The sequence below is a fragment of the Carcharhinus amblyrhynchos genome, chromosome 16, assembly GCF_965287045.1.
Source record: "Carcharhinus amblyrhynchos chromosome 16, sCarAmb.v2.hapA, whole genome shotgun sequence".
NCBI lineage: Eukaryota > Metazoa > Chordata > Chondrichthyes > Carcharhiniformes > Carcharhinidae > Carcharhinus > Carcharhinus amblyrhynchos.
This window is the reverse complement of record NC_137339.1, coordinates 10089033-10106275: the sequence shown is the minus strand read 5'-3', so window position 1 is coordinate 10106275 and position 17243 is coordinate 10089033. Positions and strand designations below refer to the sequence as shown.

At 48.8% G+C, this 17243-nt stretch overlaps 1 protein-coding gene across 1 annotated transcript in view; it reads left to right on the top strand.

The window, feature by feature from the left end:
- The window catches only part of LOC145354083 (osteoclast stimulatory transmembrane protein-like), a 35953-nt gene that overhangs the window by 1775 nt on the left and 16935 nt on the right, over positions 1 to 17243 (top strand). The window contains exon 2 of the mRNA XM_080205216.1: positions 8700 to 9765. Within this exon, the coding sequence (XP_080061342.1) occupies positions 8700 to 9765 (1066 nt within the window). The remainder of the gene's footprint in view (positions 1 to 8699; positions 9766 to 17243) is intronic.

Sequence of the window (17243 nt, the reverse complement as noted above, 5' to 3'; positions counted from 1 at the left end):
CAAAAAAGTCAAATCTAATTTATCTTAAACTTTTCAAAGAATCGTAGAATCCCTACAGTGCAGAAGGAGGCCATTCAGCCCATCGAGTCTGCTCCGGCCACAGTGCAACCCGGGGCCCATCCCCATGACGCCACACACTGGGGGTGATTCTCATTGGGGGCTAGGAGAATTGCACGGTGGGGGGAGGCGGGGGCGATTCGCAGGTTCCCGCAAGCGTTCACGACCCGCTAGTGTCTCTCAGCACCAGAAATTGGTGGGGAGGCGGGGCTAGTATTGAAATGATATTGGAGATTGCTGGAGAGTGTACTGGGACTGGCAGGGATGACTTGGGAATGATTGGGGTGGGCCATGATCGGGCGTAGGGGGGACAGCACTGCTGGGGTCCTGGGCTGGTCAGCAATCGAACTGGCCAGTAAACCGGAGGCTAACAGTTCGGGGCACTGCGCATGTGCAGAGGCCCGCTGGTTTCAGACTCTCCAGTGTGAGTAGACTGCCCTGCCCCCTGAAATTTAATGTTATTCCCGCTGGTAAGACTCTACATTGCACAGTCTATGGGAGATTCTAATCTGAACTCCCACTGAAAAAACCAACGTGAATTACATAAGAACATAAGAAATAGGAGCAGGAGTAGGCCATCTGGCCCTTCGAGCCTGCCCCGCCATTCAATAAGATCATGGCTGATCTGTCGTGGCTCAGTTCCACTTTCCCGCCCTCTCCCAATAACCCTTAATCCCCTCTCTTATCAAAAACCCATCAACCCGCTTCTTAAAAATATTTAGCGAGGCAGCCTCCACCACTTCAACGGGCAGAGAATTCCAGAGATTCACCACCCTTTGAGTGAAGAAGTTCCTCCTCAACTCCGTTCTGAACCGCCCCCCCTTTATCTTGAGGCTGTGCCCCCTAGTCCTACTGTCTTTTTTGAGCGGGAAGAGTCTTTCCACCTCTATCCTATCCATCCCATTCATCATCTTATACGTCTCAATGAGATCTCCCCTCATTCTTCTAAACTCTAACGAGTACAAGCCTAGTTTATTCAGCCTCTCCTCATAGCTCAACCCCCTCAACTCCGGTATCAGCCTAGTAAACCTCCTCTGCACTCCCTCCAAGGCCAAAATATCCTTGCGCAGGTGCGGCGCCCAAAACTGCACACAGTACTCCAGCTGCGGCCTCACCAATGCCCTATACAGCTGCAGCAAGACCTCCCTACTTTTATATTCAATCCCCCTCGCTATGAAGGCCAGCATCCCATTCGCCTTCCTGACCACCTGCTGCACCTGCAGGCTGGGTTTTTGCGACTCATGCACAAGGACCCCGAGGTCCCTCTGCACCGTTGCCTGCTGCAGTTTTTCGCCACGTAAGTAATAGTCCTTCCTACCATTCTTCCTACCAAAGTGGACCACCTCACACTTGCCAACATTAAATTCCATTTTCCATTTCCTGGCCCATTCGCCCAGCCTATCTAGATCCTTCTGCAGACTCTCCACACCCTCCGCACAATTTGCCTTTCCCCCAATCTTGGTGTCATCAGCAATTACTCCAGTTTCTTTCCTGCAAATTCAATAGTTAAAATTATTTTGGAAGAATTCCACTCATTAATTCTCCCTGACACAAAGGGGCAATTTAGCATGGCCAATCAACTTTACCCACATGTCTTTCGGACTGTGGGAGGAAATCGGAGCACCCAGAAGAAACCCATGCAGACATGGGGAGAATGTGCAGACTCCGCACAGACAGTGACCCAAACCAGGAATTAAACCCAGGTCCCTGGAGCTGTGAGGCAGCAGTGCTAACCAATGTGCCACCTCTTTTTTTAAGAAGAGAAAAATCAGAAGAATAACTGGACAAATCTTTCGCCAGTATGAGGCTAGTGCTCTGAATCAAAATATTACTTTCCTCTTTAATTAATACATCTTGCTCAAGCTTCACAACAACCCCCAGGTTCTGTTTGATTGTGTTGCCTGGTTCATTTTTTACTTCCACAGTCTGACAAATAGTGGTCACTTCAAATTAGTAGCAATCGGTTCACATTTCTGTAAGTATTCCATTGCTTTGACTAATATAGAGAAAACTGGAGCGCAAGGTTTTTAGCGATGCTTGGTTCCATAGTAAACGCGGTGCGTCAGGAATTTGTAGGTTGAGGTGTCATTCCACGAGCATGCGGCAATGCGAGTGAGACTGGCATTGTTGACGATGCTGTCTCCTAGATAAGTGTCAAGGTACTGGGGGATCATGGTAATGTGCTAGCCCTTCTGTCCTTAGGCATGTTGACCCTCATAGAATCATAGAAACCGTACAGTGCAGAAGGAGGCCATTTGGCCCAATGGGTCTACACCAACAACAATCCCACCCTGACCCCAACCCTCCAACCCCACACATTTGTCCCACCATTCCCTCTGACCTGCACATCCCAGGACACTAAGGGGCAATTTAGCATGTCCAATGCACCTAACCCACATATGTTTGGACAGTGGGAGGAGCATGGAGCATCTGGAGAAAATCCACGCAGACACAGGGAGAACATGCAAACTCCACACAGACAGTGACCCAAACCGAGAATCGAACCCAGGTCCCTGGAGCTGTGAGGCAGCAACGCTAACCACTGTGCCACCATGCCACCCTTAATGGACAAATTAAGGGACAACTAATTCCACTTCTGCCGACATAATAAAGTTGGCTGTGGAAGATGGACGTGAATGGATAGACTACTTTTTGACCAACTCTAATGAAAAAGTGCGAAAGAAAGGGGATGACCTCTTTTACAGGATGTTTTCTGCATATCGGGGCGCCCTCTCCCCAAGAGTGTCCTTGTACAGGAATCTCAAGGAGTTGGTTTGCAGTTGCAGCAGGTAATTAAGAAGGCAAATGGAATTTTAAGAACATAAGAACATAAGAACATAAGAAATAGGAGCAGGAGTAGGCCATCTAGCCCTTCGAGCCTGCCCCGCCATTCAATAAGATCATGGCTGATCTGTGGTAGCTCAGTTCCACTTTCCGGCCCTCTCCCCATAACCCTTAATCCCCTCTCTTATCAAGAACCCATCAACCCGCTTCTTAAAAATATTTAGCGAGGCAGCCTCCACCACTTCAACGGGCAGAGAATTCCAGAGATTCACCACCCTTTGAGTGAAGAAGTTCCTCCTCAACTCCGTTCTAAACCGCCTCCCCTTTATCTTGAGGCTGTGCCCCCTAGTCCTACTGTCTTTTTTGAGCGGGAAGAGTCTCTCCACCTCTATCCTATCCATCCCATTCATCATCTTATACGTCTCAATGAGATCTCCCCTCATTCTTCTAAACTCTAACGAGTACAAGCCCAGTTTATTCAGCCTCTCCTCATAGCTCAATCCCCTCAACTCCGGTATCAGCCTAGTAAACCTCCTCTGCACTCCCTCCAGGGCCAAAATATCCTTGCGCAAGTGCGGCGCCCAAAACTGCACACAGTACTCCAGCTGCGGCCTCACCAATGCCCTATACAGCTGCAGCAAGACGTCCCTACTTTTATATTCAATCCCCCTCGCTATGAAGGCCAGCATCCCATTAGCCTTCCTGACCACCTGCTGCACCTGCAAGCTGGGTTTTTGCGACTCATGCACAAGGACCCCGAGGTCCCTCTGCACCATCGCCTGCTGCAGTTTTTCGCCACGTAAGTAATAGTCCTTCCTACCATTCTTCCTATCAATTTTGTCTTTCATTGCGAGAGGGATGGAGTTTAAAAACAGAGAGGTTATGTTGCAGCTGTATAAGGTGCTGGTGAGGCCACACCCGGAGTATTGTGTACAGTTTTGGTCTCCTTACTTAAGAAAAGATATACTGGGGGTGCAGAGGAGATTCACTAGGTTGATTCCAGAGTTGAGAGGGTTGGCTTATAAGGAGAGGCTGGGGCTATACTCATTGGAATTCAGAAGAATGAGGGGAGATCTCATAGAAACATATTAGATTATGAAGGGAGTAGATAAGATAGAAACAGGGAAGTTGGTTCCACTGGGGAGTGAAACTAGAACTAGGGGGCATGACGTCAAAATAAGGGGAAGCAGATTTAGGACAGAGTTGAGGAGGAATTTCTTCACTCAAAAGGTTGCGAATCTGTGGATTTCCCTTCCCATTGAAGCAGTTGAGGCTACCTCATTAAATGTTTTTAAGGCAAGGATAGATAAATTTTTGACCAGTAAAGGAATTAAGGGTTATGGTGAGCGGGCGGGTAAGTGGAGTTAAGTCCACAAAAAGATCAGCCATGATCTTATTGAATGGCGGAGCAGGCTCAATGGGCTAGATGGCCTCCTCCTGCTCCTAGTTCTTATGTTCTTATTTCTTGTTGTAGGTAAAATGTTAGAATCCGTCATCAAGGAGGAAATAGCGAGGCATCTTGAGGGGAATTGCTTGATAGAGCAGACGCAGCACGGTTTCGTTAAAGGGAAGTCGTGTCTGACAAATTTATTGGAGTTCTATGAGGATGTGTCTAGGGCGGTGGATAGAGGAGAGCCGGTGGATGTGGTCTTTCTTGATTTTCAGAAGGCGTTTGACAAGGTACCTCACAAGAGGTTATTGCAGAAGGTCAGGGGACATGGAGTTGGGGGTAGGGTGTTAGCGTGGATAGAGGATTGGTTGTCAAATAGGAGGCAGAGAGTGGGGGTCAATGGGTGCTATTCGGATTGGCGGTTGGTGAGTACTGGAGTGCCCCAGGGGTCGGTGCTGGGGCCTCAGCTATTTACCATTTATATAGATGATCTGGAGGAGGGAACTGAGTGTAGGGTGTCGAAATTTGTTGATGACACCAAGATTGGGGGAACGGCAAATTGTGCGGAGGGTGTGGAGAGTCTGCAGAAGGATCTAGATAGGCTGGGCGAATGGGCCAGGAAATGGCAAATGGAATTTAATGTTGGCAAGTGCGAGGTGGTCCACTTTGGTAGGAATAATGGTAGGAAGGATTATTACTTACGGGGCGAAAAACTGCAGCAGGCGACGGTGCAGAGGGACCTCGGGGTCCTTGTGCATGAGTCGCAAAAACCCAGCTTGCAGGTGCAGCAGGTGGTCAGGAAGGCGAATGGGATGCTGGCCTTCATAGCGAGGGGGATTGAATATAAAAGTAGGGAGGTCTTGCTGCAGCTGTATAGGGCATTGGTGAGGCCGCAGCTGGAGTACTGTGTGCAGTTTTGGGCGCCGTACTTACGCAAGGATATTTTGGCCTTGGAGGGAGTGCAGAGGAGGTTTACTAGGCTGATACCGGAGTTGAGGGGGTTGAGCTATGAGGAGAGGCTGAATAAATTAGGCTTGTACTCGTTAGAGTTTAGAAGAATGAGGGGAGATCTCATTAAGACGTATAAGATGATGAATGGGATGGATAGGATAGGGGTGGAGAGACTCTTCCCGCTCAGAAAGGATAGTAGGACTAGGGGGCACAGCCTCAAGATAAAGGGGGGGCGGTTTAGAACGGAGTTGAGGAGGAACTTCTTCACTCAAAGGGTGGTGAATCTCTGGAATTCTCTGCCCGTTGAGGTGGTGGAGGCTACCTCGCTAAACATTTTTAAGACGCGGGTTGATGGGTTTTTGATAAGAGAGGGGATTAAGGGTTATGGGGAGAGGGCAGGAATGTGGAACTGAGCCACGACAGATCAGCCATGATCTTATTGAATGGCGGGGCAGGCTCGAGGGGCTAGATGGCCTACTCCTGCTCCTATTTCTTATGTTCTTATGTTCTTATGGTATCGCTTCCACTGCCTTATCTTGTCAGCTTGGAACTTGTTTGTCTCTCCTGTGGGGACCATAAATTGGATTCAATTGGATTTTGAATTTGGTTTCTAGAGCAAGCAAGGAATGATTTGCCTGGTCCACTCTGAGCAATGCTTTTATAACTTCAGGGATGGAGTAAAAGATTTAAAAAACAAAATCCAGTGTGTCTCCCTCACACCTGCCTCCAAAACCTAAAGCTTCCCCACACCTTCCCACCCTTCACTAAGAGAGGGTAGTGGAGACAAATTCAATTGTGGCTTTCAAAAATAAACTAGATAAGCACCCACCCAATTCCTCCCTGCCCAAATGTACTGATGTCTCCTTCATGGGTCTGCATGAGGTCCCAGTAGTGCTCATGACTGAGTTTTGGAGCTTCTGGGACTGCAAGAACTGTCAGCCAAACTGATCAGCTGGGAGCCCTTCCTCCCACTGAGAGGTGGGAGCTCCCCCATATCCCCTCCCGTCCACCACCACGCAGCCCCGCCCCCCCCCCCCCCCCCCCACCGCTGCCCCCGAGGGTGGGATTTCCCAGCCCTTCCCACTAGCGGGATCTTCCAGTCCAGCCAAAGACAACTTGGGTGAACCAGGAAAAATGTCACAAGATGGCTACCGGATTGGAAGTTCCCACCAACGGTTAATGGCGTACTGCCTCTGTGTCCTGACAAGGGGGTCGGAAAATTCTGGACAGACCTTGTTAAGGAAGCCAGCCCCACATTGTTGCACGCGCAGTGTTTTGTAAAAATGGAAACAAATCTCAAATCGTCACCAAATCTCTCTAGGAAGGATATCAAGGGCGCAATCTTACCAGCCGTTCAAGTCACGCTCCCGTTGCAGCGAAGGTGGGGAATTTGGCACCCGGCCAAATCTCCATGCAATGCAACGGGATGAGAAAAACCCGCCAGAGTGAATGGTGATAAGATTCCAGCCAAAATCTTTAACAGGACGCAAAAGAGGTTTATAAGAATGAATCCAGAGATGAAAGACTTCAATTGGGGTGGCACAATGGTTAACACCGCTGCCTCACAGTGCCAGGGACCTGAGTTCAATTCCGGCTGTGGGTCACTGTCTGTGTGGTGTTTGCACCTTCTCCCCGTGTCTGCCTGGGTTTCCTCCGGGTGCTCCAGTTTCATCCCACAGTCCAAAGATGTGCGGGTTAGGTTAATTGGCCATGCTAAATTACCCCTTAGTGTCAGGGGATTAGCAGGGCAAATATGTGAGGTCACGGGAATCGGGCCTGGTTGGGATAGTAGTCAGTGCAGGCTCGGTGGGCTGAATGGCCTCCTTCTGCGTTGTAGATTCTATTTGGAAAGATTGGAGAAGTCTTCTTAGAGGACAGAAAGTTGAGAGGAGATTTAATAAAATTAGGAAGGGCCTGGATAGTGGACACCTGTTCTTGGATGAAGGGTTGAGAACCAAAGGAGATGTTTAAGGTGATTTGCAAAAGAACCAAAGAGGACATGAGGAAAATGTTTCTTTTCTCAGTGATTGGTAACAATCCGGAATGCAGAGCCTGAGAGGGCAGTGGACTCAGATTCAATCATGGATTTCAAAAAGAAAGTAGACCAAAAGCAATTACCAGGGCTATGGGGAAGGGATGAGGGGGTGGAACTATCTAAGTTGCTCCAGCAGTGAGCCAGCTGGAGCAGTCGAATGGGCCTTCTTTCTGTGCTAGAATATTCTATGAAAAGCCACATGCTTCCTCATACTTTCAGTTCCTGCACAGATTGCAAGTTGAAAAATTCTACAAATTACAAATGTGCCCAGGTATGATGGGCCAGTTGGCATCTTCCTGTTCCTTCTCGTGCTGGAATCTTATAAGATAACGTTTTAGAGTACAAAATATAGGTCAGACTGTCAGGGATGCTGCCTTCCAAATGAAATGGTAAATCGAGTTCCATTCTGCCCCCTTAGGCGCATGTAAGTAGCAGCAGATACCTGGGAACGCCACCAGCTTCAAGTTCACCTCCAAGCCATACACCACCCTGACTTGGAAACATATGGCCATTCCTTCGCTGTCGCTGGGTCAAGATCCTGGAACTCCCTCCCTCCCTATCAGCATTGTGGGTGGACCTGTACCTCAGGGATTGCAGCATTTCAAGAAGGCAGCTTCATCACCAGCTTCTCAAGAGCAATTAGGGATGGGCAATAAATGCTGGCTTAGTGACGTCCATTTCCCATGCATTAAAAGTATTTGAAGTCAAGCTAGGGGAGTCAACATATTTAAATGTCCCAAGGTTATTCATAGGTGCACTAACCAAATAAAAATACTCTCTGCTTGTGTGGGTGACCACAGTCTTCTTGGAGATCCTCTGTGCTGTTCTTCGTTCTTTGTTCTTCTTTGTTCATAGTCTGTGTTATAGTTTGACTGAATGGGTTTGTGATCTATCATCCTTTCAGTATCTTGTCTGCTTTCTTGTATCTTAGGGGCAACGCTGCGAAGTGGCAACGCTCCGAAATCTCATGCTGCCAAATAAATCTGTTGGACTTTAACCTGGTGTTGTGAGACTACTTATTGTGCCGACCCCAGTCCAATGTTGGCAATTCCACACCATGATTACCACTCTTATTTTTAAACAGCGACCCCTAGTTCTAGATTCCCTCACAGGAGGAAACATCCTCTCCATACCCACCCCGTCAATAGCCCTCAGGATCTTACAGCTGGAATTTTACTGCCTCGCCTGCCCTGTAAGGCTCGTAGAATAGTCCATTGGCCTCGGGCGGGATTTTATGAACCTTGACCGAGCAAGGCCCTATATGTTTCACTCACACTTTATGGTATTGATGGTTAAGGGAGCGACATTACGTTACAAAATGTGAGTCGTGTGCTCAGGGTCTCGATAGAACTGCGTGGGTTGTGAAACAAAAGCAGCATTTAAATTGTACGAGTGTGGTTTATGATCTTTATGGTTGATGTTTAATGTTTCCACATAATCGCCTTCAAATGACTAAAGGTTCATTTCCTTCTCTCCCCGCAGGTACTTGCTTTGGGACAGCTCCCTTATTTGGCAGAACAAATTGGCCAAAAAAGTGATGAAAGTCTTACACTTCTCTTGGGCTGCCTACACAAAACCTACTCCAGACAGCTGGAAGGAGTTACTGGTTCTTTTCCTGTTATGCTCCTGCATATGCATGATCACTGGTGGCCTGCTCCACAACTGGATGTTCTCGTCTCTCAAGTATGGAGCTTTCTTCTGCAATGTGATAACCTGCATGTTCACGGGGACAACCTTCCTAGTCCTCTTCCTGGTCCATCCCTTGCGCTGCGTCTTCACTATGGTGATACCCACGGTGAGCACCAAGCAAGGCCGCAAATTGCTCTTTTCCACCTGCTCTGTGCTCATCACCATCAACATGATCCCCAACATCATAGGCAACGTCAAGATGTTCCTCCAAGCATTCCACTGCACCGCCTTGACCTCAGCCGAAAGCCTTGTGAACTTCACCAACATCATGAGGGAGGTTATGGTTGTGCTGGATGCAGACGTCTCCAAAATGGTGGACAAAGTGTCAGAGGCCAGTGTGGTTACAAAGATGCAAGTAGCATGGAAATTTAACTCAGATACCAATCAGTCCGCAATCAAGACCCATCTACAGACTGTTGACAAAGAATTCCAAAGCAACTATTTCACAATTCAGACCGTACTCAAAGAGATCATTTTGAACGCCAACAGGATACTAGCTGGCATTATTTTCTTCTACCTGGCCCTAACATCAGCCAGGTATCTCAAGTGCTACCTGACTGATTTGGAGTTTGACAATGTGTACATAACAAGCAGCTTGTCCAGGTTAGTGCAGAACGGCAAAGGGAGGCTGGTACCATGCCGTACCTCCACCAAGAAGCTCATCAGATCCACAGGGTTGAAGATGTCCTCGGATGAAGCAGCCCGATGTGTGAAACAGATACTTGTCAGCACCGCGAACTTGGCCCTGAGTACAATTGTCATAGCAATAGACTTCATCGTCTTCAACCTCACCTCGCAGGTCCTGCTTTGGATCACTGATGTTCCCCCTGTGCCGATAACCGTGGAATACACGTACAACGTAAATATGACCGCTTTCTCTTTTCAGTTTGTTTTCCTTCCAGAGATGTGCTGGTTGGAATTATTACAGTAAGAACAACAAAGAACAAAGAACAAAAACAGCCCAGGAAACAGGCCCTTCGGCCCAACGAGCCCGCGCCGCCATTTTAACATTACCAGTCCCCCCTCCACCCATGACCCTTATCTATGCTTATGGCAATCCACATTGAGGGAAACTAATTTAGGGACAATTTATTACCTCCAATCAGCCTAATAGCACATCTTTGGGGTGTGGGAGGAAACCGGAGCACCCGGAGAAAACCCACGCAAGCACAGGGAGAATGCGCAAACTCCCACAGACACCGGCCCAAATCCATGTGTCTGCACAGCAATCAGTGATAGTCACTGAGCTGTCGTGTTGCCCAGCATCTGGTCCAGTTTAAGCGTACACTAACGACATGAAGCACTAGGCTACTCTCGAACATCCAAGAGCAGCCCTAGTATGACCCATCGCGTGTACGCCCCTCGTTGGACAACAAGGCGGACCGGCTTAAAACCTGTGAATTAAAAGAGAAAAGCATTAGTATCATAAGAAGTCTGATAACACCAGGTTTAATTCCAACCAGTTTATTTGATAGTAATCCCACAAGCTTTCGGAAACGGTGTTCCTTCATCAGGTGTATGCAAAGTTCTACTCAGAGAAAAGCATATAAAGGCACACACAGTTTACAGAATACTGATTAGAATGCAAGTCTTTGCAGCTAACCTGCTATTCAAGTCTTAAAGTTGCAGACAATGTGAGTGTAGATAGCATTAAGCATAGGTAAAAGAGATGTGTATTGTCTCCAGACAGGACAGTAAGTGAGATTTTACAAGCCCAGGCAAGTCATGGGGGTTACAGATTGTGCGACATGAACCCCAGATCCCGGTTGAAGCCGTCCTCATGTGTACAGAACTTGGCTATCAGTCTCTGCTCAGCAACTCTGAGCTGTCGTGTGTTGTGAAGGCCGCCTTGGAGAACACTTACCCGAAGATCAGAGACCGAATGCCCGTGACCGCTGAAGTGTTCGCCAACAGGGAGGGAACAGTCTTGCCTGGTGATTTTCAAGCGATGTTCATTCATCCGTTGCTGTAGCGTCTGCATGGTTTCCCCAATGTACCATGCTTCAGGACATCCTTTCCTGCAGCGTATTAGGTAGACAACGTTAGCCGAGTTGCAAGAGTATGTGCCATGTACCTACAAAGAACAAAGAACAACCTGGCACGGGAAACAGGCCCTTCGGCCCAACGAGCCCGTGCCGCCACTCCAAAGCATTTTCCTACACCTACCCTGCCCCGTGTGTATGCGAATGGTACCCCTACTGTAGCCAGATTCAGGGGAGAATAGTGCAGGGTCAATTTGGTACACCAGTCAGCCTAAGAGCACATCTTTGGGGTGTGGGAGGAAACCGGAGCACCCGGAGGAAACCCACGCAACCACAGGGAGAATGCGCAAACTCCCACAGACACCGGCCCAAATCCATGTATCTGCACAGCTAGCAGTGATAGTCACTGAGCCGTTGTGGTGCCCGTCTGCTGGTCCAGATTTAAGCACACACAACGACACGAAACATCCAAGAGCAGCCCACGCACAACACACCGTGTGCATGTCCCTCATTTGACAACAAGGCGGACCGACACCTGTGGATTAAAGAGACAAAACATTAACATATACTATTACATTTCCAGTGTCGTCCCGAGGCTCTGTCCCTTTTTAAAACCGTCTTATATAACCCTCCATCCCTGTTTCACTCATGTGCCTATCTTAGTAAAGCTTAAACAAGTCCAGAGTGCCTGCCTCCACCACCTTACTTGGTAGTGCATTCCATACCCCCACGACCCTCTGCGTGAAAAACCTTTCTCTAGTATCCAAATTATACTTCCCCCCCCCTCACCCTTAGATCGTGACCTCTCGTAATAGTTGTCCCCAGTCTAGGGAAAAGCCTGCCACTGTTGACTCTATCTATACCCTTCATTATTTTATACACCTCTATCAGATCTCCCCCTTAATCTCCATCTTTCTAAGGAAAAGACCCCCAGTTTTCCCAATCTTTCCTCATAACCCAGTCCTTCCATACCAGGCAGCATCCTGGTAAACCTCCTCTGTACTCTCTCCAGGGTCTCCACGTCCTTCCGGTAGTAAGGTGACCAGAACTGGACGCAGTACTCCAAATGCGGTCTAACCAACGTTCTGTACAACTGAAGCATTAGACGACAGCTCTTATACTCTATACCTCTTCCTATAAAGGTTAGCATTCCATAAGCTTTCTTTGCAACCTTCTCCACCTGTGTTGCCACCTTCAGAGACTTGTGCACTTGCACTCCCAGGTCCATCTACATTTCTATACTCTTAATTGGTCTACCTTTTATCATGTAACTCCTCCCTACATTATTCCTTCCAAAATGCATCACCTCACATTTGTCAGGATTAAATTCCACCTGCCATCTATCTGCCCAGTATAGCAACCTATCTATATCCTGCTGTGTCACCTGACAATCTTCCTCAGTATCCGCCAATCCTGCCATCTTGGTGTCATCCGCAAACTTGCTGATCACACCACGTACGCCCTCTTCCAAGTCGTTTATATATATTACAAAAAGAAGAGGTCCCAGTACTGAGCCCTGCGGCACACCACTGGTGACAGACCTCCAGCCAGAAAAGGACCCTTCCACTGCTACTCTCTGTCTCCTATTGCCCAGCCAGTTTTCAATCCATCTAGCTACTTGTCCTTGTATCCCACGTGCCTTAACTTTTTCTACCAACCTACCGTGAGGGACTTTGTCAAACGCCTTACTGAAATCCATATGGATTTCATCTATATGGATAGATGACATCAACGGCTTGCCCATCGTCAACCGTTTTTGTCACCTCCTCAAAAAATTCAACCAGATTCGTAAGGCAAGACCTCCCCTGAACAAAGCCATGTTGCGTATCCCTAATCAGATCGCAACGCTCCAAATGCTTATACATCCTATCCCTAAGAAATTTTTCCAACAATTTTCCTACCACCGATGTCAAACTCACTGGTCTGTAATTACCAGGGTTATTCCTACTGCCCTTTTTAAACAGCGATACCACATTAGCTACCCTCCAGTCCTCTGGGACCTCACCTGTGTCCGAAGAAGAGACAAAGATTTGCGTCAGAGGCCCAGCAATTTCATCTTTCACCTCCCTAAGCAGCCTGGGATAAATACCATCAGGCCCTGGAGTTTTATCCGTTTTTATGATACCTAAAAACCCTAACACTTCCTCCCTCGTAATGGATATTTCCCTCAAATGATCTACAGCTCCCTCCAAAACATTACAAGACACCAAACCCCTCTCCTTCGTGAATACCAACGCAAAGTATTCATTCAGGATCTCCCCCATTCCCTCAGACTCGATGTATAGCTCCCCTCCCTTGTCCCTAAGAGGACCAATTTTCCCTCTAACCACTCTCTTGTTCCTAATGTAAGAGTAAAATGCCTTTGGATTATCCTTAATCCTATCAGCCAAAGCCATTTCATGCCCCCTTTTCGCCCTTCTAACTCCCCTTTTAAGCTCCCTCCTACTCTCTCTATATTCCTCCAGCGCACTCTCTGTTCCCAGTTGTTTCGACCTAATATATGCCACCCTCTTCTTCCTGACCAAATCCTCAATGTCGCCTGTGATCCACGGCTCTCTAATCCTGCCTTTCCCATCCTTCCTCTTTACCGGCACATGCCTTTCCTGCAACATTATCAGTTTGCCCTTGAACGCCTCCCACTTGCCAACTGTGGACTTGCCCGCTAACAACCCCTCCCAATCAATATCATTCAGCTCCTTCTAATCCGGCTATAGCTCGCCTTCCCCCAGTTCAGCACCCTCCCCTTGGGTCGGCATTCATCCCTTTCCATTTTTATCCTAAAGTAGACAGACTTGTGGTCACTGTTAGCCACATGTTCACCTACTGCAACCTCAACCACCTGCCCCGGCTCGTTACCCAACACTAAATCCAGTATAGCCCCCTCCCTTGTCGGGCTAGTTACGTACTGCTCCAAAGACCCTTCCAACACACATTTTACAAATTCCTCCCCGTCCGTACCCCCAGCTCTAGGCACCTTCCACTCCACTCCAGGAAGATTAAAGTCACCCACTACTACCACCTTATTCTTTCGGCACCTATCTAAAATGTCTCTACAAATACCTTCCTCCACTGCCCTCGGGCTGTTGGGTGGCCTATTGTATACCCCTAGCATCGTAATTTCTCCCTTTCTATTCCTCAATTCCACCCACAGCGACTCAATCCCCAACTCCTCCATGTTGTCCTCCCTCTGCACTGCTGTGATGTGCTCCTTAACTAACAACGCCACTCCACCACCCCTCTTCAACCCTCCTCTGTCACACCTAAAACACTTATACCCAGGAATATTCAGCTGCCAGTCCTGCCCTTCCTTTAACCACGTCTCCGTTACTGCCACCACATCTAAATTCCTCACGAACATCAAGGCCCTAAGCTCATCCGTCTTACCCATTACACCCCTCACATTGAGACAGACACAATCCAACCCTCCAGGCCCACTCGGATCCTCCTTTCCCCTGATATTATTCCTTTCGCCCAAACCTACCCTGTCACCCAACTCGCTCCCGATCCCAATTCCTATTGAGCTATCAGTCTCAACCCCACCCCCCTCCATATTAGTTTAAACCCTGCCTAAACACTCCAGCTAACCTCCCAGCTAAGACATTTGTCCCCCTCCCATTCAAATGCTCCCCATCCCTCCTATACAGGTGCCCTTCTCTCACAAATACTTCCCAGCGATCGACAAAAGTAAAGCCCTCTACCTTGCACCAATCCCCCAGCCATGCATTCAGCTGCATGATCTCATTATTCCTAGCCCTGCTATTACTAGGCAGCAGACCAGAGAATGCCACCCTGGAGGCCCTGCTCTTCAGCTTGGCCCCCAACTCCCTAAATTGCCTGTGTACTTCTTCCCTACTCTGTCTTCCTACGTCCTTTTCTCTTATGTGTGTTATTATTTCTGCCTGGGTCCCCTCACCCTTCAAAATTCCCTCTATCCTCTCCGATACATCCTGTACCCCTGCTCCGGGGAGGCAGACTACCATCCTTGAATCACGCTTTTGCCCACAGAACCGCCTATCAATTCCTTTGACCCTCCCGTCCCCCACCACTATCTCATTGCGAGCCCCCTTCCTTCCCTCTGAGTCATTCTGGCCCTCCCGTCTTTCCTTTTGTACCCCTGTCGATGCCTTTTGGGGGGCCACTGGGGTGGTCTTTGGACCAGGACTATTCTTATTCTTCTTCCTCCTCCTCCTAACAGTTACCCACCCATCCTGTCCCCCAGGCCCTGGGACCTCCACCTGTTCACGGTTCATAGCCATTAACTCCTCACTCTCCCTAACCAGAAATGCATCCTCTAAACGCAGCTCCAGTTGCCTAACCCGGGCCCTCAACCGCTGCAGCTCTAAACACTTGGCGCAGATGTGGGCCTTCGGGAGACGTGATGCCTCCAAGAACTCCCACATGTGGCACCTGACACAGCGAAAGCGCCTCCCCATAGCCCCTGCCATGTCCTGACCTCCCTTGGAATTATATATTCTGAAATGCCACACAGGAAAGATGGGACCCGCAACTCACCTTGTCTAAGCCTGCTCGCGCCTAAGCCCAGCGAGCCAAAGCCCTTATAGCTCTCACTCAGCTCCCACTCCCTTCGCTGCCAGCTGTCTATTACTGCCTTCTTTTTATACCCCCCCGCTTTCCCTTCCCGACTATCCCCTCACCTATCTTCCGCTTCGGAATTAAACAGTACTCACAGAAAACCCCGCGAACCGGAAATGAAGTCAAAAGCTCTTAAAGTAAATCCAACACTCACCACAGCCACCAGGAACACAGCTCCGGAGATCCTGGTGGATGGTGTTCCCACGTGAGACGATGCCATCCATGTCGATGATCTAGCATGTCTTGCAGAGGTTGCTGTGACGGGGTTGTGTGATCTTGCGGTCACCGTTCTCCTGAAGGCTGGGTAGGTTGCTGCGAACGACGGTCTGTTTGAGGTTGTGCGGTTGTTTGAAGGCAAGAACTGGGGGTGTGGGGATGGCCCTAGCGAGATGTTCGTCTTCATCAATGATGTGTTGAAGACTCCGGAGAAGATGTCGTAGCTTCTCCACTCCGGGGAAGTACTGGACGACGAAGGGTACTCTGTCCCCTGTGTCCCGTGTTTGTCTTCGAAGGAGGTCGGTGTGGTTTTTCACTGTGGCGCGTCGGAACTGTTGATCGATGAGTTGAGCGCCATATCCTGTTCTTGTGAGGGCATCTTTCAGCATCTGGAGGAGTCTGTCGCGATCCTCTTCATCTGAGCAGATCCTGTGTATACGGAGGGCTTGTCCGTAGGGGATGGTATCTTTAACGTGTTTAGGGTGGAAGCTGGAGAAGTGGAGCATTGTGAGATTATCTGTGGGCTTGCGGTACAGTGAGGTGCTGAGGTGACCGTCCTTGATGGAGATGCGTGTATCCAAGAATGCCACCTATTCTGGAGAATAGTCCATGATGATTCTGATGGTGGGATGGAACTTGTTGATGTCATCATATAGTTGTTTCAGTGATTGTTCACCATGAGTCCAAAGGAAAAAAATGTCATCAATGTATCTAGTGTATAGCATCGGTTGAAGGTTCTGTGTGGTGAAGAAGTCTTGTTCGAGCCTGTACATGAAGATGTTGGCATATTGAGGTACGAGTTTGGTCCCCATAGCTGTTCCATGTGTCTGGATGAAAAACTGGTTGTTAAGGGTGAAGACATTGTGGTCCAGGATGAAGCGGATGAGTTGTAAGATTGCATCTGGAAACTGGCAGTTGTCGGCGTTGAGTACTGAGGCAGTTGCAGCAATGGAATCATCGTGGGGGATGTTGGTGTAGAGCACTGAGACATCCATTATGACGAGGAGTGTCCCTGGTTCAACTGCTCCGTGTGTGCTGAGTTTCAGTAGGAAGTCCGTAGTGTCGCGACAAAAGCTGGGGGTTCTTTGTACAATGGGTTTCAGGATGCCCTCGACGTAGCCAGAGAGGTTCTCGCACAGGGTCCCATTGCCCGATACGATGGGACGGCCGGGTGTGTTTGCCTTGTGTATCTTTGGGAGGCAGTAGAGACCTCCAACACGGGGAGTACGTGGGATGAGAGCATGGAGGGTGCTCTGAAGGTCCGGATCAAAGGTCTTGATCAGAGTGTTGAGTTGACGAGTGTGTTCTTTGGTCGGATCTGCAGGTAACTGTCTATAGTGTTCCTGGTTGTTCAGTTGTCGGTACACTTCTTTGCAGTAATCCGTTCTGTTCAGTATGACGATGGCCCCTCCTTTGCTGGGTGGATGACAATATTGCACTTGATCTTGAAAGCACGGATGGCATTGCGTTGTGCTTGGGTCATGTTCGGGGCTGTCTTGTGAGTGCGGCTGATGAATCTGGTGTTGGCAAACCTCCTGATGGTTTG